The sequence below is a fragment of the Microcebus murinus genome, chromosome 8 (genome assembly GCF_040939455.1).
Source record: "Microcebus murinus isolate Inina chromosome 8, M.murinus_Inina_mat1.0, whole genome shotgun sequence".
Taxonomy (NCBI): Eukaryota; Metazoa; Chordata; class Mammalia; order Primates; family Cheirogaleidae; genus Microcebus; species Microcebus murinus.
Window position 1 is genome coordinate 89243740 of NC_134111.1, and position 21625 is coordinate 89265364.

At 55.8% G+C, this 21625-nt stretch overlaps 1 protein-coding gene across 1 annotated transcript; it reads left to right on the forward strand.

Annotated features, from left to right (window-relative positions):
• The first annotated feature begins 1219 nt into the window (after positions 1 to 1219).
• Positions 1220 to 14815, forward strand: WNT10A (Wnt family member 10A). The gene is made up of 4 exons (XM_012740124.2): positions 1220 to 1798; positions 2870 to 3129; positions 10567 to 10946; positions 13277 to 14815. The coding sequence occupies exons 1-4, from the start codon at positions 1686 to 1688 to the stop codon at positions 13772 to 13774; spliced, it is 1251 nt and encodes a 416-aa protein (XP_012595578.1). The 5' UTR covers positions 1220 to 1685; the 3' UTR covers positions 13775 to 14815.
• The last annotated feature ends 6810 nt before the right edge of the window (positions 14816 to 21625 follow it).

Below are 21625 nucleotides of genomic sequence, written 5' to 3' on the forward strand. Positions count from 1 at the left end.
TCTGTTAGAGTTCTGTCCCTAAGCCAGGAGGGGCTCTCTGCAGAGAGAGGGGCACTGGGGTGGGAGGGATGTGTGTGTATAGAGTGGGCGGCTTGTGCCCATTTTACAGAGGAGGATGCTGAGGCCATAGCAAGAGCAGGATTCACTATCAGGCCCAGGTTAGAACCAGAAACAGAAGCCAGAACATTTCTCCTTCTGGCTCTCAGGCCTTTGCCTGGGCCTAGCACATTTGCTCCATGTTGAGGAGGGGCCCAGTATCTAGCTGGGGTCAGGGGACAGGAAGGGATCCCAGAGAGGAGTAGGACTAAGCCAGGAGGCTGGTACTGGGGCACTCCTAGGGGTCCATGTGCAGATGGGGCCAGGGCAAGGCCAAGGCAAGACTCGGAGCATCCTCAGGCACAAGCAAGCAGCACTGGCTGCATTGGGAGCAGGAGAACTGAATTCAATTCCAGCTCTTCCACTAATTTGCTGTGTGACCTTAAGTAAGACATGACCCTCTCTGAGCCTCAGTATTTTCTTGTGAAATAAAAGGGGGCTAAATAAGATAACCTCTTCCAGGATTAAAAGGCTCTCTAATCCCCCCTCCCAGGGTGTGCCACTCCAGGGTGCTCTGCCAAATAAGCATTTGCTGGAGGCCTGACCTGACACTTTCGCCTTCATTGGCTCACTGACTAGATTAAGTGGGCTTTATTAACCTCATTTCACAAAAGGGCAGAAGGTGTTTCAGTGAGCAAGAGACACCTGTTTAAGGTCACACAGCAAAGGAGAGAAAGGGCCAAAGGCTGCCAAACCCCTTTACAGGACCCCACACCTGCCTCACGCACTGCAGGCCTGGGGGGAAGTCCCTCCTCAAGTGAGCACGGCGAAACCGAGGGGCCAGCCCCTCCCCTGCAGCCCCTGCAGGTGTGTGTGTTGGGGTGGGGTGGGCGGGGACGCTCCTCAGCAGCTGCCTCTCCGCCAGGCACACACACCTCAGGGTAACACACACCTTCCTCACACAAGCCAGCGCCCCGCACACAAGCACACCCGCACAGACCCCAACACCTCTCCGTCCCCGCCCTTGGCACAGCCGCTCCCACCCCCAGTCCCAAGCGGACAGACGCAGTGGCCTCAGGACGAGTACACGCCTCCACCCCGCAGTCGTGACGTCACGTGGGGTAGAGCCCTGAGACACCAGTTGGGGGGGGGAGGAGGCGGCAGAGCTCCCCGAGCGGGACAGTCACTCACTCTCCGGGCGGTGGGGCCGGGCACAGACAGCGCTGCGTCCCCCAGCCCTCCTCTCACGCCCTTGGAAGCGCAGGCTCCCGTCGCAGCGGTGGGGGGCTCCTCAGCACCCCGGCCTCGAGTCCCCAGCCTGTTGCGCCTCCGGACCCCCCTTATCCTCGAGAGGCACCGGGAGTTGTCGAAGGGGGGCCTCGGGAAATTCCCCGGACCCCTGTGCCAGGAGGTGCCCGGTTTGCCCGCTCTTCACCCTCCCCCCACCCCACCCCCCCGAGGGCGGTGCCCGGGGGCGCTGCCCCATGGAGCGGGGAGGCGGGCGCCGTCTACTCCCGGAGCCCTGACCCGAGTCGGAGCCGTGTGTCGCAGCCGCCCCGACCCCCGTCGATCATGCGCCGCCGCCCCTGGCTCGCCAGTCCCAGCGGGCTGTGAGCCCCCCACTTCCAGCCCGTCACGGCCCGCGCGCCATGGGCAGCGCCCACCCTCGCCCCTGGCTGCGGCTCCCACCCCGGCCCCAGCCGCGGCCCGAGCTCTGGGCGCTCCTGTTCTTCCTACTGCTGCTGGCTGCTGCCGTGCCCAGGTGAGCCCTCACCTCATGCTCCGCCTCCTGGAGAGCTGGGACCCCGGGGGGCGCCGCAGGGGCTGTGGTGCTCCTCCTGGGGCAAAAGACGCTAGAAAGAGGGAGGGACAGGATCACAGGAAAGTGCTGGGGCCAAAGGAAAGACCATGAGCACCCTCACAGGAGGGAGCTGGACAGGTGACAGGGTGTGAGCAGTCCAGGGAGTCAGGGCAGTGCCCAGGAGAGTGATGGCAACTAGGAGAGGAGCTGTATGTGGGGAGAGCAAGTGCCAACCTGGAGCCCTTGCCATGTTGGGGGAATGCACCCCCCAGGAGTCAGCTCAAGCTGCCTCACTCTACCTTGTAGATCACCCACTGGCAGGAGGGGGGGAGGGGAGGGCTTGAAGGGCGTAGCCCAGGTGGGGTCAGTGAGAAACTACAGCTGGAAGAGCCGTGTGTGTGTGTGTGTGTGTGTGTGTGTGTATGTGTGTGTGTGTGTGTGTGTGTGTGTGTGTGTATAAAATCAAGTGAGCCCATGATCCCAGTAAGCTGTGTCAGTAAACAGCAGTTTATATGTGTGCACATGTGTGACTGTGAGATCTCATGGATCAATGTATGTTAAGATTAACATGTGCAAATGTGTCTTTGAGCGTGACTGTAACAATGTCTGATGCAGTGTGCGTGTGTGTAAGCGACCCTGGGCCTGCGTGTCCACCACAATGTGTGCAGATGTGTGTCAGCGTGAATGTGACTATCGAAACATGCACTTGGAACTGGGCTGCTAGGGGACCTTGTGTACATGGGCATCTATGCCAGGGGATGTACTTACGAAATACTATGTACTCAGGCATAGCGGATGTGTGGGCATTTGCATGTTTACCTGTGTGGGTGTGCAGCTGGGTAGGTTGTTTTGGAGGGGATAATAGTAAGGAGGGCAAGGAAAGAACAATGTTTAGGAGTATACTGATGGGCCCAATCTTCAGAAGCAGAAGAAGGAACAGAGTGATTATGGTCTTTGGGGCAGAGTGTGTTGTTAGGTGGGACCTTCCTGGCCCCCCAGAACAGTTACCCACCCCACCCCACATGCCTGCAGGTCAGCACCCAACGACATCCTGGGCCTCCGCCTCCCGGAGCCTGTGCTCAACGCCAACACAGTGTGCCTGACATTGCCAGGCCTGAGCCGGCGGCAGATGGAGGTGTGTGTGCGTCACCCTGACGTGGCCGCCTCAGCCATCCAGGGCATCCAGATCGCCATCCATGAGTGCCAACACCAGTTCCGGGACCAGCGCTGGAACTGCTCTAGTCTTGAGACTCGAAATAAGATCCCCTACGAGAGTCCCATCTTCAGCAGAGGTAGCTGCCCCTCACCCCTGCGCCCTGGTCCCCTGCCTGCCCCATCCAGCACCTCCACCCCAGAATCCATTCTCAGCCATCCCTCACCCACTCCCTCAAGCAGGCTGCACCCCATCCCATGTGCCCATCTGCAGCCATGCTGCTCTCCTGCCGCTTTATGATCTCAGAAAGGCCGTGGGAGCATACAAATGGGGCAGATGTGGCTCCAGGCTGGGCTGTGTGGGCCGAGGGTGGCAGATACCATGTCTGAGAACCGGACTCCTGAGTCACCCTGCCCCATCACTGACACCACATATCTCAGGCCCAGGAAATAACCATATCTGTCACCTACCTCTATTTACTCTCTACGTAGTAAACCACATTTAGGATGGAGAGCCTGTGAGAAAGAACCCAGAATCATCACCAGGAGGGTTTGGGGGCATTCTGCCAAATGGTGCGGGTGGGGAAGCCTGGGCAGGTGAAATGTCTGTGCTTCTGCAGAAGCTCTTCCTGGTGGGGTACACCACTAGCCTGTGTGTCATCCTCTGCTGCCCCGGAAGACACGCTCTCTGAACCACAGGCCCTGGGTGTGTGTGCCTGTGTGCGGTTGTGCGGTGGCTCCTGCCCAGCAGGCCTGACAGCCCTGTAACCCCTCTTCCCCTCACGGCTCAGAGAAGCCACAGCCTACTCCCTGTCCTCCCTCCCCAACTTCTGGGTGACCCAGGGCCCACCTTGATAATTCCTAGAGTGGCTTGGGCTGGAGAGGGCAGGAGGTTTTGTTACTCACTTCTGCTCACATCCACCTCCCGGCCTGGTTGGTATCTTAGGCCTTGACTCAGGTCTTCTGGGAAGATGGGGCCCTGCCTCTTGGATGGCCCTAGCTGTGTACCTATCCATCCTCCTCTCAGCTGCTTGGGTGGGACGGTGACCTTGTAGCCTTCGTTTCTTGGGACTTGTCCAATTCTCAGTTGACAGTTGAGAAGGAGGGGTACCCATATCTTGTAGCCTTGGGTCCTGAGGCTTCTGGAGGAGTCAGGCTCCAATGTGCCCCAACTTCTGAAAGAACTCAGAAAGCCAGAGCCTTTCCCTTTTCACCAGGACCCTGCTTGCATCCCGTGGGCCCCCAAGTCAGGGGCCACCCCAGCCTCCCCCAGCCCAGCCGCAGGCCGCCCGCCCCGCCCCCGCGCGCTCCTTCCTCCCTCCCCCGCGCGCCTGGGGCGCTGTTTCTACCCCGGCCGAGCCCAGCCCGACGCGTGTGGCGGCATGCAGCCGCGAACTAATCCCCGCGGGCCGCGGCAGACGGCTCCTGGCCCCAGCCGCGCGGCTCTCGGAGATTGCGCCCCCACCCTGCCCCGCGCTCCCGCCCCGCTCGCCCCGCTGCAGCCCGCGCCCCTCCAGCCATCTAGGAGCTGCTGCCCGGCCGGGCTAGCCGCCCGCCCGCCGGCCCAGCTCGGACCACGCGCCCCTCCTCGTCCCGCCGCCCGCGCGAGCTGACACGAAGTGACAGGCCTCTGCATCATTCATGTTCCGGCCGGGCCGGGCCGGCGCTCACCGCCGCTGCGTGCCCGCTCCCAGCCTCGAGTTTCTAGGTCACCCGCGCTCCCCGCAGCCCTATATCCCTCTGAGGCCCTCGGGTCCCAGAGAGGACTCCCGGAGAGGACCCAACCCCTTGCTTGGGTTTCCGCTCACTGGGGACTTGGGTAGTCGCTGAGGTTCTCACCCTTGCCGCTTGGGGTTAGGCAAGGCAAGGCAAGCGCTTTATCCCTCTCCTCGGGCGTCCCCTGTGGTCCTCCTGTTCCCTCTGGACTGAGTGAACCCAGGCGTCCCGAGTGGCTGGCCAGGTCAGACCTGTGCAGCTTGCTGAAGGACCTGGGGTCTTTGAAACTTGGGGGCGAGTTCGGAGCGGTGCAACCGCGCGGGGTTGGCTGAGCGCCAGGCGTTCTCGGGTTCACCTGCAGTTTAATAAGCGGGAGGTGAGCTGGGGGGACGAGTGGGGGGAGAGGTTAGGGGTGGAGGGGGGAGACTTGCCGGGGCTAGCCAGGGCGGGGAGGCACCTGGCGCTGGAAGGGTTGGGACAGCAGCTCCTGGGCTCTGGCAGCGGGCTGGGCTCCTTCCTTGGGCCTTGGAACACCCCCCTACTTCTGTGGCTTCTGCTCCCCGCCCCGGTCCCCCCTTCCCGACTCCAACACCTCACACCTTATTTCTACCTATCCTCCTCAGAGGGGACTCTGGGCTTCTGGAAAGAAATTGCCACTCCCCTTCATGGCTACCACTGCACCCCTCCATCTTGGCCTATCTCCTGGAGACCTAGCTAAATCTGAATCCCATGAGGCTACTCCTGGTGGCAGGCAGCCCCTGGTCTAGTTCCTTGCAGGAGGAGTCTCCCTTCTTTTCAAACTATGGATTGTCCCTTGTGGGGGCAGGTGGCCTCTGTTTCCCTCAAGTGGAATATCGGGGTGCTGACCTCATGTCTGACCCAGGTTACCAATGGAGTTCTCTTAAACATGTATGCCATGTTTAAATTTCAGAGACTACTGGGAATGGGGGAGGTAGTCTTCCTTAATGCTTTTACTGTCATCTAATTGTCCTGCCACCTTCCCAGAGATGGGTTGGGCTGGAGGGATGCTGTTCTGATAAAGGAGGTAGGGGAAGAGCTCTTGAGCACCTGGGGTGAATAAGCCTGGGAATGGGAGGTAGATAATGGGGCTTTATGTAGCCAAGGAGAGGGGTGCTGGGATGGGGGCAGGGATAGGGGCCTCCAGAGGGTCAGAAGAAGCTGTGGGAGGGCCCCAAGCCCATGCTAGCTGCTTCACCTAGCCCAGGGGCAGCAATGACCAACGTCCCAACAGCACTGCTATCCCCAGCTTTTTGTACTGAGGACCCAGGTGGTTGGTACCCGGTTAGGTGCTGGGCAGAACATCATTGTGAGGAACAGAGAACCTCTCCATCTCTCTAAGGATGTGGGGACAGGAGGGAAATTTGAGGAGGGGCTACTGGGGGCTGGGCTCAGAGCAGTGAAAGAGGGATGAGAGGTCAGGGAGAGGCTTGATGGAGGGGAGTGCGGTAGATGCAAAAAGCAGACCCGAGGAGCTCCCACATAGTTTAGGTACTGCCTCCCTAAGGCCCAGACCCATTGGGAATGGATGGAAAAAGTGGGTGTGAGGCCCGACAGCCTGCAGCTGGGCTCCCAGCTCTGGAGAAGTCAGCAGTCTGAGTATCTAGGATCTGCTCTCCAAGGCCCTCACTCATTCTTCTTCCACCTACCTTTTACATTCACCTTTGGGGATTGGAGTGGTGATCAGATGGGGAAATTGAGGCATAGGCACTCATATCCCAGGATCACATAAAGTCCTATTATTTTAATGGCATCCAATAAATTAGCCAAAATGTATTAAGCACTTGCCGTGTGTTGGTTACTGTTCTATAGCACTTCATCTATGCTTTAGGATCCTTAAACAGTACCCATTCACTAGGTCCTATTATTATCCTTATTTTAGAAATGAAGCTAAGAGAGGTTGGGTACTTAGCCATTAGTCACACAGCTTAAAAGTGAGCCCTAGAGTCAGGATTCAAATGCAGGCTTTAGAGCTTGCACCCAGTCCCCTGCTTTAGAGCTTGTACCCAGTCCCCTGCTATACTTTCTCAAGCTGTAAGGCCAATACGAACTCTCACCGTGTGCCCAGAGAGGTGGGCTGCTGCAATAGAGGATTGCACCAAGAAATGATACTGCCATGCACACACACACACACACACACACACACACACACCACTACCCCTGTTTTTGCAAATGTGTGGCTTGATTCAGTGTCACACCTAAGTGCTTCCACATGCACACTGGTCTCTCTCTCTCCATTCAGGGGCACAGCATGCATGCACGGATTATTTGCATGGAGGGAATGGAGACCAGACCTCTCCCCTTGTCTCCCTCTTTGACTTGAATGGGCAGGGCTCAAGCTTCTCTAACCCCTCCTACTTCCCACTGGCTCCCATAGCCTCTCTCCTCCACAGTCCCCTGCCCTCCAAACCTCCTCCTCTAGCCCCTTCCTGGCCGTTTGGATGAGGCCTGTAGCAGCAGCTGACTCCACTTAGATGCTGGCAGTCCCTGTCCTAGATCAAAGGCAGGGCGGCTAATTGTGCGTCTTAACGACCCCCCCTTCTGCTCCGGGCAGCCCAGCTGGCCATGGCCCCACCCTTCTCCCCCTCCAGCTGGCCAGATGGCACAGTGCCTGCGTCTGCCCCAGACAGTCGGGGCCAGGACCGAAACTGGGGCCCTGAACGGGAACTGGGGGCAGACCCAGTGGGCTGGACCTGTCTGAGGCCTGGATGCTTGGAGCAAAGACTGGCCACACAGGCTCTGCCTGGTCACCTCTACACGTGGCGGTGACAGCTGTCAGAGGCCACGGGGTAGGGGAATATGTCCTTAGCTGCATGGGGTAGCAGTGTTCTCTGCAGGCTGTGGGCTGCATTTCTCCAGATTCCTCCAGGCCTAGCCTTGAGCATGGCAGAGCCTGGGAGATGGATGGTTGCTGGCCCTGCACAACCCCTCTGAACCAGACTCTCATTCCTTCCTAGTGCCATGTGCAGACAAGGCCATGGGAACTAGAGACTGGGCTACCTGCATTTCTTTCTCAGCAGTACAACTGCCTTAGAGCCAAATGTCCTTCAGCAAAAACTTGCCATGCCTGGGAGCTGAGAGAGTTAGGTCTGGGTCCAGCTTCATAATCCCTGTGACCTTGGGCTTTTCCCTTTTGCGTAATGTGTGTGTGTTTGGTGGTGGTGGCAGTGGTGGTGGTGGTGTGTGTGTGTGTGGGGGGAGTGATTTCTGAGGCCTGGGCTGCCTCAGGTGGTCTGAGTATTGCCATGTGTCCCAGGAGGCTGAAGATTCCCCCAGCAGTAAGAGAAGTGCTTAGAGTTCCACAGATAAAAGGCAAAGGACATTTATAGGGTATACTTCCCAGGGACTTAGGTCCACCCTCATGTCCCTTAGGCCCCACTTCCCCAGAGCAGTTTCTACTCTTCTGCAGCTCTTGCCAATTCCCAGTATCCCCCCTGAAGGCTCCAGCCCAATCCCTTTCTCCTCCTGTCTGTTCATAGCTGGATTCCCTATGGAAAAAAGGGACTGAGATACCATGAGCTGGAAAGGGAAGTAAGAGAGGAAGAGTCTGCTGTTACGGGCTTCTGGTGGCCCAGGTGATCTACTCTAGATCTACTCTAGGGTCACAAGCTTCTGAGCTCTGTCTCTGATCAGGGTGAAACAAAAAACAATGGCCTGAAACATAGCAGGAGTGAGTGAAGTCAGACAGCAGGAAGAACGTAATAATAGCTAATGTTCATGTAGTACTTACTATGAGTAAGGCATTCTTCTAAGCACTTTGAATTTACTAACTTGGTCGGGCACAGTGGCTGATGCCTCTAATCCTAGCACTTTGGGATGTGGGGAAGGAGGTTTGCTTGAGGTGAGGAGTTAGTGACCAACCTGGGGAAAGTAGCAAGACCCTGTCTATGAAAAAAAAAATTAGCCAAGAGTAGTGGCACATGTCCATAGTCCCAACTACTGGGAAGGCTGAGAAAGGAGGATCATGTGAGCCCAGGAGTTTGAGGTTGCAGTGAGCTATGATGATGCCACTGCACTCTAGCCCAGGCAACAGAGTGAGACCCTGTCTCAAAAACATTTTTTACTAACTTATTTAATTCTTGGAACAATGAGGCAGGGGTGATAACCACCTTGTTTTACAGATGAGGAAACTGAGGCACAGGGAATTTAAGTCATGTGGCCAAGTTCACATACCTATTAACAGCTAGTAAGTGGAAGAGCCAAAATTTGAACCTAGGCAATCTGGCTTCAATGATACAATTCTTAGCTGCTAAGCAGCTTTTTCTTTTATTTTTGGCTTAGGCAGGGAGGGCAGGACAGGGATCCATGATGCTGGGGTGATGGCTGTTAAGGATTAGGGCTAGGGCCTCTGTCCATTCCTGGTTGACTCTCTGGGGTCTGTGAGGCCTCTGAGAACTTGTCTTCCCTGTCTTTGATGGTGTAAGGACACAGAGTTATTGTTTCCTCTGAATCTCTAGATTTCTCCAAGGCCATCAGCCTCCTGGCCAGGTTCTGGGCTTCTCTCACAGGGGCCCACAACACACGTGGATTCTTTTCTCTGTGTGGGGGCTATTCTTGCTACCAGCTTTTTTCACTGCCTGTCCTGTCTCTGGTGTCCAGAGGCTGGTCAGAGACTTGTACCAGAATTTGCTTCTAACTGATCCCTTCTCAGACACAGAATAAGCAAGGTCCAAGGTCCAAACTGGATCCTCCTCTGTAAGTAGGCTTCCCCCGGGCACGGTTCCAGGTCATTCCCAGAAGGCCAGCTGGAGCACCAAGCAGGAAGTCAGTGTGGACTAGTCAGGTCATTCCCAGAAGGCCAGCTGGAGCACCAAGCAGGAAGGCAGTGTGGACAAGTCAGGTCATTCTCAGAAGGCCAGCTGGAGCACCAAGCAGGAAGGCAGTGTGGACAAGTCAGGTCATTCCCAGAAGGCCAGCTGGAGCACCAAGCAGGAAGGCAGTGTGGATAAGTTAGTGGCCAGGCCAGCTCAGCCATGGCCCCTGAGAGTGGCTTGGTTAGGGACAGCCTTTGTGCCTCCTGGGCATCTAGTGGGAGGTGTCTGCCTCAGCTTGCCCTTGCCTCTCAATGTCCAACACGTCTGTATGCTGGCCCCGGGGTAGGACCCTGGACTTACCTCTAGCATCCCTCAAACAACCCCTTTAGCTGGCCTACACAGACACAGGCATGGTGGCCAGGTGGTGTCCATTTTTGAGCGGCTTTCAGGGATGTCCTGTGGACAAGGAAGGGGGAGCTCTGCGGATTCATTTCTCTGGCCATTGGGGTTGGGGTTCTGTGCTGGGCCTAATGTGGGCACACACCAGACAGACAATCTTGGGGCAGGGAGCATTAGCAGCCAGCTGTCTCTTCTTCCTTTCTCTTCTGCTCATCGACATCGCCTAAGTTCTAGCATTCCATCACTGGCAATTTATTCTTTGGGTTAAATTCTGCCTTCTTTCTGCAGGCTTATTTTAAAATTGCAGATATCACCATGAGAGGTAGTAGATGAAGTCCCAGATCTTAAAAAGAATATGTTTACCAGGTACTTTCTGCCCTACAGGAGAGATGTAAACACAAATTCTGAGGTGTAAAACACAAATTTTAAAGGTGACACTAATGCAAAGGAGAGGGCAGTGCAAAAGGAAGAGGGCTATCAGGGAGACCCGCCTCCCCAGACCCTGTGTGCAGAACAGCCGCTTCCGGTGTGATTTCTGCCCTTCTTTGACTCTGGACCCTTGTACCAGACCCTCCCCCACACTGGGTCTCAGTTTCTCCCTGGTATGAAAAGAAGGTTGGGCGGGGTGGGCAGGGAAGTGGTATGTGGTGCCTCCTACAGAGTCCGTGTTTTCTGGGCTTCTGACGGCAGGTTTCCGAGAGAGCGCTTTCGCCTACGCCATCGCGGCAGCCGGCGTGGTGCACGCAGTGTCCAACGCCTGCGCCCTGGGCAAACTGCAGGCCTGCGGCTGCGATGCGTCCAGGCGTGGAGACGAGGAGGCCTTCCGTCGGAAGCTGCACCGCCTGCAGCTGGACGCGCTGCAGCGTGGTAAAGGCCTGAGCCACGGGGTCCCAGAACACCCAGCCCTGCCCCCAGCCAGCCCCGGTCTGCAGGACTCCTGGGAGTGGGGCGGCTGCAGCCCCGACGTGGGCTTTGGGGAGCGCTTCTCTAAGGACTTTCTGGACTCCCGGGAGCCTCACAGAGACATCCACGCGCGCATGAGGCTGCACAACAACCGAGTCGGGAGGCAGGTAAGAGCCCCGCCCCCTGGGCGGCTCAAAAATCCCTGTACCTAGGGCTTGCCCTCCCCCAGGCCTACCTCTCTTCTGGGGACGGTTCCTCCATCTCTGCAGCCTTCTTACTGCCCCTCCTAATTTAGTCAACAAACATTCATGAGTACCTACTGTGTGCCAGGTACTGGGGTAGGCCTGGGGAAGGGATGAAACAGTCCCTGCAGCCCAGGATGAGCACACCCCCTGCTGAGCAACCTGCTCCTCCCACTTCCTTTGGTAAGAGGGTGATCTCAAAGAAAGTGGCAGTCAGCACCTCAGGACTCTAGGCCTGGTGCTGCCACCTGTCTCCTCTGTAGAGCGAGAAGGTTGAACTTGATCACGCATTCCCAACTCTAATGTTCCATGACTGGGTGATCTCTCCCAGCCCTTCAGTGCAGTCTAGAATGAAGGATCCCTGCAGTGAGGGGGCTAAGTGAGGTTCCTAGGGGCCACTGTGTACATGGTTACCCTTGCCTTCTTTCTCCCCTGCCCTCAAATGCTTATACTACCTCAAAGGTCATTCATTAAAAATAAGTTAAATAAATAAACAGGAGAAGAAGAAAGGAAAGCAATAATAGCCTGCATTTATTGAGTGCTTGCTATGTGTTAGGCAGTGTCCTGAGCAGTTTCCTACATATTAGTCCATTTAATCCTTACAACTACCTATGAGGTGGGCACTATTATTAACCTTATGTTCAGATACGGAAACTGAGGCACAGATCCACCAAGAAGCTTGCCCAAGGTGATACAATTAGTGAGAAAGTGGTAGAGGCAAGATTCATTCTCGGGCATTTGAGCTCTGAGCCTATGCTCGCTCTTTTTTGTTCCACTGAGTCAGTCTCCTCTTTGATGCTAGCCCTCATGGTAGCTCAGCACCCTCCTTTCCTGGGCATCCATCCTCATTCCTTCTCTTGACCCTGCCCAGCCTGCTCAGGCCTTGTTCCTGGCTTCCTCTCACTCTGGCTGGCACCTTCTCCATCTCACTCCCCTTTTTCTTGGCCTCTGAGCCTATGCCTGTTTCATCATCATCCTCCACAAAGTCTCTACGCTGATTCAGCAATTCCGATCTTGACTTGGAGGTGGGGTAAACTGAGGCACACTCACTCTCAGGTGGTGTCCCGCTCCCACCCAGCCTGCTGTATCCATGCAGCTCTGTTCCCAAGCTTTGCTGCCATCCCAGCCCGTACCAACTGTGCCTCCTCCTCCTTCTCCTCCTCGTTAAACTGGCTAATTAATGGCTGCTGCCTGTGGGAAGCAGATGTTCTGGAGCTGTTGGCCTGTGGAGGCATTGGGCTGGTTCCCACGTGGTGCTGACACCACAGGCTGCACATACAAGCTGCAGACCTGGAGGGGCAGGGTCCCTCTCTTAGGGTCCTACTGCCCAGGTTTAAGGGCCCTGGATCATTGTTCTCCCTGTCCCAGGGTGTGTTTTTGCAGTGGAGTCAGGGAAAGGAGGATGTGGCCAACTTCTTCTGGGGTCTCTGGTGAGGATAATGCCAAGGGGTTCTTTGGGAGGAGCAAGTTTCAGGCTGGGTGGGTGGTGGGTAGCTGTGTTGCCATAACCACCTCCCTTGGAGGCCTGGGAATTTTGTCCACTGTCACCGGGTTGAGAGAGCCTGGCTCTCTCTGGGTCCCATGCTGTATTCAGGTAGAGCTTTGGCTCCTGGTGGTGCTCACTTCCTAGGAGGAACCCTGGCATCCAGCACAGGGCAGAATTAAGCACCAGCTGGCATTATGAGGGGGGCAGTCCCTTCAGCTCCTGTCCCCTCTCCTGTCCCCTCTCCTTTGACTCCCTACAAAGGCCAGCAGGGCCAGGGGCTGGGTGGCGGGTGGGGGTGCGTAGAAAGGGGCTTTCTCAGACTCTCTGCAAATCCCGCTGACAGCCGGGAATGAGGCCAGAGACTTTGGGGCTGGGATGTGGTGGGCCAGCACCCACCTGCTCCTGGACCCTACCCCAGCGATAGAAGGAGAGGGAATTTCCCTGATGATCTGGGATCCCCCCTCAGGAAGCAAGAGCTCCGGCTCCAAGGGCCCCCTGCAGCTGCTGGAAAGGGGGGCAGGGGAGGAGGGGAGCCAGAAGGAGGGAATTCCCCCCCAGCCCCCCACCCCGGGGCCTGGCCCGGTAGGAGGCGGGTGGGAGCCACAGCAGAGCAGGCGGAGGAGTTCTGACTGCCTGGCTCTGGGTGCCCTGCTTCGCGATGGGAGTAGGTTTCAAAAGCCTCTGACATTCTCGCAGGCCAGGCTCAGCGTTGGGAGAAGGGCAGCAAGCTGGCCCCGGGCGTCACCCCTTACGGTGCCTCCCTCCGCAGGCGGTGATGGAGAACATGCGGCGGAAGTGCAAGTGCCATGGCACTTCAGGGAGCTGCCAGCTCAAGACGTGCTGGCAGGTGACGCCCGAGTTCCGCGCCGTGGGGGCGCTGCTGCGCAGCCGCTTCCAGCGCGCCACGCTCATCCGGCCGCACAACCGCAACGGCGGCCAGCTGGAGCCCGGCCCCGCGGGGGCACCCTCGCCCGCCCCGGGCGCTCCCGGGCCGCGCCGCCGGGCCAGCCCCGCGGACCTGGTCTACTTCGAGAAGTCGCCCGACTTTTGCGAGCGTGAGCCGCGCCTGGACTCGGCAGGCACCGTAGGCCGCCTGTGCAACAAGAGCAGCGCGGGCCCGGATGGCTGCGGCAGCATGTGCTGCGGCCGCGGCCACAACATCCTGCGCCAGACGCGCAGCGAACGCTGCCACTGCCGCTTCCACTGGTGCTGCTTCGTGGTCTGCGAAGAGTGCCGCATCACCGAGTGGGTCAGCGTCTGCAAGTGAGCGGCTCGGGGTCCCCTGGGCCCTGAGCAAGGTTCCCCTCCTTGAGCCTGGCCCTCTGCGGCTGAAAATCTTGGCCAGGTAGCATTACCTTGGCTCCTGGGAGAGGAGGTTGGACCACAGGATCTTACAGGACCCTCCTGGCTCCGAGGGTCTGCAATCACAGAACAGTCCAGGCCTTTCTGAGCTCTACCGCTCACCTCTGTGGGCTCTAGGACTTAGTGGCCTTCCCCCTCCCTTCTCCCAGCGCAGACGGCTCAGTGGGCTGGGGATTGCCCCACACCTTGGGACAAGTGTCAGCCAGGCAGCCCCTTAGCTTGTCTCCTTCATCCTTTCTCCCTTCCCCTGGAGTGGAGAGGGGAATGAATGGAAGCTGATGGGCAGGAGGAGGAGGAGGATTAAAGGAAGAAATGGACATAATTGAGCTGAAGTGATTCCATAAAGGCCTGGACACCCTCCTACTGGCTTCTACCCTTATCATGTCCCTCATCATTCATTTAACAAATATTTATTTTGCACTCTTTGTGGCACTCTGGGGGGAGAAGAGGCACTGGGGATACAGATGTGAATAAGAGAGACACAACACCTGCCCTCTTGGAGATTACATTCTTGCTGGGGGAGGGGGGATGGACAATAAACAAGTCAATGCAAAAACAATGTCCTTTCAGACACAGACAATGCTATGTGCTATGAAGAAAATAAAGCAGGCTGCTGGGTGCACAGTGATTTGTGGGGAGTGGGGCCCCTCAGATAAAGCCACTGGTCAGGGAAGGCCTCTGAGTTGTACTCAGGGTGAGACCTGCATTGTGGGAAGGAGAGCCATGCAGATTGAGGGTGAGGGCTTTCTAGGCAGAAGCCATTTGAATGCAAAAGCTCTGCAGTGAGAAAGATCTCTGCCAGTTGGAGGAACAGCAAAGAGGTCATTGTGATTGGAGTGAAGAAATCAAGGGGCAGATCAGCAGAAGAGGAGCTCAGAGGGAGGGCAAAGTTCACACCACATGTCTTTTTAGGCCAAGGTAAGGGGTTGGGGTTTTATTTACAAAAAATGGGAACTTTTTTGTAAAGAGAGTTGTAAGCAAGGGTGTGTCATGGTCTGATTCCCACCTGGATTGCTGTATGGGGAACTGGCTGAAGAAGGAGACAAGGTGACAGCTGGAAGGCCACTGAGGAGGCTACAGCCACCTTCCAAACCAGAGATGGGGCCTGGACTGGATGGAGGCAGTAGGGATGTCAAGAGTGGGCTGGATCTGGAGCTCTTGGTACCAGAGCACTAACCGCCCACCTTGTGGCTGAGCCCTCTGCCACAAGCCAGGACGAGTGGCCATGCCCAGCAGCAACTGTCGGCAGAGACAGGAGGCACTCTGAGAGGAGTAATCCTGGGCAAGACCCAGCTCAACCCAGCCCAGCGCCCCAGGGAGCAGGTGGGGCCAGGAGGTGCGGCTGGGAAGAGGGTGGCGGGGGAGGGCCCGGAGACTCACTGTCTGGATTCTGGTCTCTCTGAGTACAGGCAGGAGAGGCAGGGTATGTAAGTCAGTCTGGGGGCGGGGGAGACACATCCTTCCCTAGGCCTCTTGTGGCCCCAGATCCCCATATCAGGGTGCCCCTTGGCAGGCCAATAGTCCCTCCCCACCCTCATGTCCTCATAAGGACATTGCTGAGTTGGCAGTTTGGGTCCAATATTGTATTCTCCTTGACTCTCAGATGTGATGTTTTTCTGGAACAGACCCTCAAGGAGAAGGGTGGTGGAGAGGGACATGAGATCAGGGTGTCAGGGAAAGAACAATTCACCTGCTTCCTCTAAGCCTCCTGCAGCTCACACCTAGGGATCCTGCTGGCTCTCTCAGTTTATGGCCAAATGACACCCCTCTTGATGACCAGACAAGGACAAAGACTTGTTCCTTTCCCCAAATGCTGGCCTGCATATCGCCCCCCCCTTCATATTTCCATACCCCTGTCACATGTCTCCTTATCCCTGGGTAGGGGTGAGGAGGAAAGGAGGCTCTCATGGTGACACACCCCTATAAGCCCACCAGCTGGGAGATTTGCCCCCACTAGCTTGCCTTCAGCTCCCTCCTCTCCAGTTGCTTAAATCCCACAGCTCCCAGACATGTCTGAGACAGCAGACCCCTGCAAATGCTCAGCTCTGCTGCCTCTGCAGAGGACAGGGTTTCTCTCCCCATCCCCCAAAAGGCAGCCCCACAGGCAGGCGGGTGAGAGTCCCCCAGGAGGAGGGGTAGGCAGGAGCAGCCAGACACACCTGCCTCATTCCTTTCCTCTTGTTCACCCAGGAGAGAGCTGTGGGGGCTGGGTTTTCCACCCATTCCTCCCTCCCTTTTCAGGGAGAAGGAGAGGAGCAGTGGGGGAACTGGAGGCCTGGTTGGGGGTGCTCACACACCCAGCAGTGGGTCCACTGCAGCATCAGCCTTTGCCTCACCCTCCTCTGCCTTCCAGGCTTAAGGAGGACAGAGCTGGGGGAGGGAAGAATGAAGATGAGAGATAGAGGATCAGGGTTGGGATAATAAGGTAGGAGCAGCAACTGTAGAGCGTGTTGCCACTAGAGGGAGGGGTGGGTGGTAGGGAGGAGCAGGGGGCTGGACACTGAGTTGTAGGGGAGGGGACATGTTCTAGTGAGTCAAGTCATGGTGATCTGCTATATCCTAGTCTGACCTGTAAAGGAGGGGAGGAAAAGTTGGGCAAGGAGCAAATAGGGTGTTGCTCATCCCATCCTCTCTCTGGGCTAGAAGCTGACTAGAGTCATGGGACCAAAGCTGGACCCCATAATTGCAGAGGGGTGTGTGGGACTGGGTGAAGGCCCTAAGTTAGGGAGACATGGAGGTGATGAGGAGTGGGAAAATGGGGCGAAAGAGGTACTGGGCTGAAGGGTGAGGCAGGCATCATCATGCTCATTGGAAATAGGGGATATATAAGCAAGACTTGCAAAAGGAAAAAAAAAAAGGAAATAGGGGATATGGGCTGAAATAAAGCCGGGGGGGAGGGGGTGGAGTTTAGATGGGAGGAAGAACTTGCCAATACCTTGGGAAGGACCAAGGGTGAGATTTGGAAATGGGAACAGAAGATAGCCAGAGATCATTCAGGGGACGGGAGGACCTCCCCCATCTCCAACACCGTTCATCTGATGGACACTAGGTTACATCCTTGCAGCAGGAAGAAGTAGGAAGAGGGAGGGAACTAACAGAGAATGAGAGTGGTGGACAGATCAGAAAGCAGTGGTGGGGTTAAGGGTCAGGGAGAAGCTGCCTGTTTGAGGTGGGATCAGAATACAGGCATCCTTGCCCAAGGTCCCAGGATCAGAAAGAGAGGACGAGAGAGGCTTTCAAAGGCAGACTTGGAGTTGTAAGAGTGTCCCGGCGGGTGAGAGACAAGGTCAGGGCCATCGGGGAGCTCCCCATCTTTCCCCGAATTATGCGCCCCCAGCTAGCCCCTGGCAGGGGGCCTTCCGCGTTGGAGCGTGGCCAGGCCCTAGTCGTGGCTTCCTCCTCCCCTAGCACCCCCCTTTCTAATGTGGTTGCCGGCAGCTGCCTGCGGTCGCCCCAGCTCCTGCGCTCAAGGCACGGGGACTTTCCAACAGGGGAAAAAATGACTTAATGAGAGTGGGAGCCGGGGGCGGGAGGGACAGGTCCCTGTAATCACCGCTCTGCTGTGGGGCCTGAGCGCCTCCCGGCCCTTCCCCGGCTTCCTGCTGCCAGCGCCCTCCTCAGGCTCTGCTAGGGGAGGGTGACAGGCTGGCGACAGGGGGATCTCTTTTCAGGCTCTGGGTTCTCTGGGGCCGTCCAGCTGCCATTGCTTCCTAGTATCGCCGTGCACGGAAGCTGGGGCACTCCCTGGTTCCTCTCTGGACCTGTCCTTGAAGTTGAGGCGGGGCGGAGGGTTCTCTCCCTGGAGACTCTCAGGGCTGGTTAGAGGGGTAAAGGACCTTGAGGAGAGCCCTTTGCCACTTCGCGGCTGCGCACTTCGAAATGCCTCTGGTTGCTGTGGCAACCAGGGCAGCCGAGGTGTGTCCTCGGGCCTGGGAGGCGCCCGCCCCCCTTTTCTAGCCGCCCGCGGGGCCGGCCGGGCCGCTGCGGTGCGCGGGGGTGGGGGTGTGCCGTTACCATGGCAAGGGTGCGCTAGGAGGGCACATTCTTCCCCAGGGTGGGAGCGACCTGGGGATACAAGAAGGGGAGTGACGGGGGCGGCAGAAAAGGGAAGGGGGGGGCGGTCAGAACGAGGGAGGAGTCTCAGACCAGACGAACCGGGGATTCTGGGGTGTGGGTGGGGAGTTTGGAATCTGCCCCCCACCACCCTGAGCTCTCCAGAGGCATCCCGCTCACCGCCTTCTTGCTGGGGTTCAACCTTCCCCCAAACTGGTTTCCGGGGAAGGGATCCCCAACTACCAACTCAAAGACCTTTTGGCTTCCTCCAAAGCTGGGTCTACCGAGCTAAGAGGCCCGTCCCTTCCCCCCAGTGGAGCTGCAGGCCAGACTGTGGGTCAAAGCCCTGCAATTAAGCCCCTCGCCCGCCCCTGCGCCGCCCGCGAGTCCCCCGCCAGGCCTGGTCTGGGCTGCCAATTACAGCAGCGCGCAGCAGCTGATTACGCCCGAGCCGGAGCCTGGGAAGCTGCTGGAGGGTGGGGGGACAGCAGGCAGGTCAAGGGGGCGGGGGCCCTGAGGTTGTCCCTGGCCCCAGGGTCCTTAATTGGAGCTTTGGACTGTGGCCTTCTAGCCCAACTTCTCTGCTCCAGACAATATGGGGAGAAGGAGTCTACTCAGTGCTCTATCCTGCTGTGCCTCAGTTTCTCACTCCTAAACGCACACTGCACCCGGAGGATCTCTGAGTGCGTGCGTGTGTGTGTGCGTGTGTGTGTGTGTGTGTGTGTGTGTGTGTGTGTGTGTGTGCGTACGTGCTGGAGCGCCTGGAGTCAAGGTCTGGGTACTAAAAAAGTTCAAGGTCCTAAAGGCCGGCTCACTTTCCCACCGCAGACTGCCGAATGGGTCTCTCCTGGCCCCGAGCCCCACACCCGCCCTGTGGACCCTTCTCTGTCCTGCTGAGCCAGCCCCAGGGCCTCTGCCAGGCCATATTGCACTTTTCTGGGAATCAGAAAACGGCGCCCCCTCTGGGTGGGAGGCTCCCCCTTTCTGCCCCACAAGGGATGCAATCGGGAGTCTGCAGAGTAGCGACGGTGGAGTGTTTTGCCACCACCCTGCCCCCTGCCGTCCTTTTTTCCTCTCCCCCACCCGCCTGCCGGTCTGCAGCGGTTCGATAGAGCTTCGCGCCTCCCGCGGTCCAGCTGTCCACATCTGGCCTGCAGCTGTGAACCGCCCACCGCGAACTGCTGAGGACACAGCGCCCTCTGTTGGTGCTAAGCGGTGGCGCACCAGCTCCGGTGCCTGGACTGCGCGCTGCTGCCTCAGGCCTGGGGTCTCGCTCCAGCTGGGTGGATCTCGGGTTCTACCCGTCCGGTGCCCCTTGCCCTTGGATACTACCCGCCCTCTGCTTGGCGTGGGTCCCAAATACGACTCCACAGGCTCTTTGTTCTCTGCTGGCCACGGCCTTGCTGAACCTCATTCCTCTCCCCCTGTGTGCTTAAAACCGTGCCCAGCGATCTAGCCGTCCCCTGACCTCCCGTCTCTCTAGTAGTCTGAGTGTTGTCCGCAGGTTCTGCGGCACAATCTCAACCACGCCCAACGTAAAAGTCCTAAAATAGGAACATGGTTACATAAGTCACCGCCCATGTGCTCAATGGAATTCCTCACCGCGTCCTTAAAAATGAGGCAATTGAAGTATATTTAGTTACTGAGACTGAGTGTTTGCTCTACATTGGGGGAGGAGGGTATATGCAAGATACAAAATAGCACAGGGCAGGGTTCCTTTTTTACTGCAATGAAAATTTATAGATGTGATTTGCATTTTAAAAGTCTAAAATAGTCATCAAAATGTTAACAAATTGTTTTTGGATAGTGGGAGTATAGGTGGTTTAAAATTTGTCCTCTGCATTTTTCATTTGTCCGTAATGAACATGTATTACTTGTGCACAGTAATAATTCCATATACAGAATATTTTGACTCAAAATGTGAGCATCAAATTATATACTAGAATACATTAAATTTCAAAAAGAACCCTTTTAAAACTAGGAATCTGGCCTCTTGAAAAGAGCTAATATGATTATGTCATTGGGATTTTCTTTTTAAAAGTGTAATGGTTTGTAGTAAGAACAGGTTTCCAACCTCTGCATCTCAGGGCTCAGGGAAGCCATGAAGTTGTTAGAAGTTGTTAGTTGTTTCCCTCATATGCACAACCAGTGTTGTCTGTGAATGAAATAACTGAAGATGCTGCCATGATTAATGACACGAAAAATTTGTAAATAGTTCAAAAGCCTTTTCTCATTCTTCATTCTCTACGGTCTTTTTGCAACACTGCAAATCATTCACTGCCCTCTCCTTAGACATATGCAACCCTTCATGGTCAGTGGCTGATGTTGCATTGCTTGGTCCTCTTCTCTCTCTCCACTGCCTCAGGGATTCTACTCACTCTTTCCTGGTCTTTTTTCTTTGAAATAATTTCAAAGGCAAAGAAAATTTACAATGAGAGTACAAAGAACTTCCCCCTTCCCTGAACCACTTATAAGTTTCCTACATGATGGCCCATTACTCCCTAATACTTTGGTATGCATTTCCTACAAATAAGGACATTCTCCATCATAACCTAATACAGTGGGCACAATCAGGAAATTAACATTGGTACATTAGTACTATCTAACTCCCAGACCTTACTGAACTTTCATCAGTTGGCCTAATGGTGTTCTTTATAACAAAAGGATGCAGTCCATAATTGCTCATTGCATTTAGTTGCCATGTCTTTCCAGTCTCCTTCCTTCTGAGATGATTCTAAGCCTTTCCTTTGCTTTCATGACCAGGACAATTTAGAAGACCACAGACTAGTTATATTGCAGAATGCCTCAATTTGGGTTTATCTGTTGTGTCCTCATGATTAGGTTTGGGTTATGCATCTTTGGCAGCAATATTACAGATGTTAAGTGTCTTCCTTATTGCCTCATCATTTATTTTGATGCTCAAAATTTCTCAGATTTGGTCCAGCTGCCAAGCTGGCTTCTATCACCATAATTCTTTGAGTACCTCTCTACTTTCTGGCACAGCAAGATATTCCGGGCTCATCTTGTACTTTCTCTGCCCATTCCTGGAATGAGTCATTTCTCCAAGGGACCCTCGTTTCTTTTAATGAAGAATGATATGTAGAAGCCAAGATCTGGGTGCTAGATGTGCTTATTGTTCTTGGGGTGTCATTGCTCTCTGGAGAATGCCAAGAAATATATGTATTATTATGTACACATATATATCTATGTCTATATTTACATCTATCTATCATTTATCTATCTTCTACTGATCTCCCTATGTAGAAAACATGAATTCATCTTCAACTCCAATCCAATACCACAGGGTTTATTTTTCTCTTTTTACATTTTGTAACTTCCTTCTCTTTTCTTTTTTTTTTTTTTTTTTTTGAGACAGAGCCTCGCTTTATTTCCCAGGCTAGATTGAGTGCCGTGGCGTCAGCCTAGCTCAGTGCAACCTCAAACTCCCGGGCTCAAGCAATCCTTCTGCCTCCCGAGTAGCTGGGACTACAGGCACACACCACCATGCCCGGCTGATTTTTTCTATATGCATTAGTTGGCCAATTAATTTCTTTCTATATGTAGTAGAGACAGGATCTTGCTCTTGCTCAGGCTGGTTTCGAACTCCTGACCTTGAGCAATCCACCTGCCTTGGCCTCCCAGAGTGTTAGGCTTACAGGCGTGAGCCACCGAGCCTGGCCCCTTCTCTTTTCTTATTGGAGTA

Excerpts from the sequence above, each read along its gene's own strand:
- WNT10A (XM_012740124.2), top strand. The coding sequence starts at position 1,686 with ATGGGCAGCGCCCACCCTCGCCCCTGGCTGCGGCTCCCACCCCGGCCC. Across the intron at positions 1,799-2,869 it reads CTGGCTGCTGCCGTGCCCAG|GTCAGCACCCAACGACATCC; the intron begins GTGAGCCCTCAC and ends ACATGCCTGCAG. Across the intron at positions 10,947-13,276 it reads ACAACCGAGTCGGGAGGCAG|GCGGTGATGGAGAACATGCG; the intron begins GTAAGAGCCCCG and ends CTCCCTCCGCAG.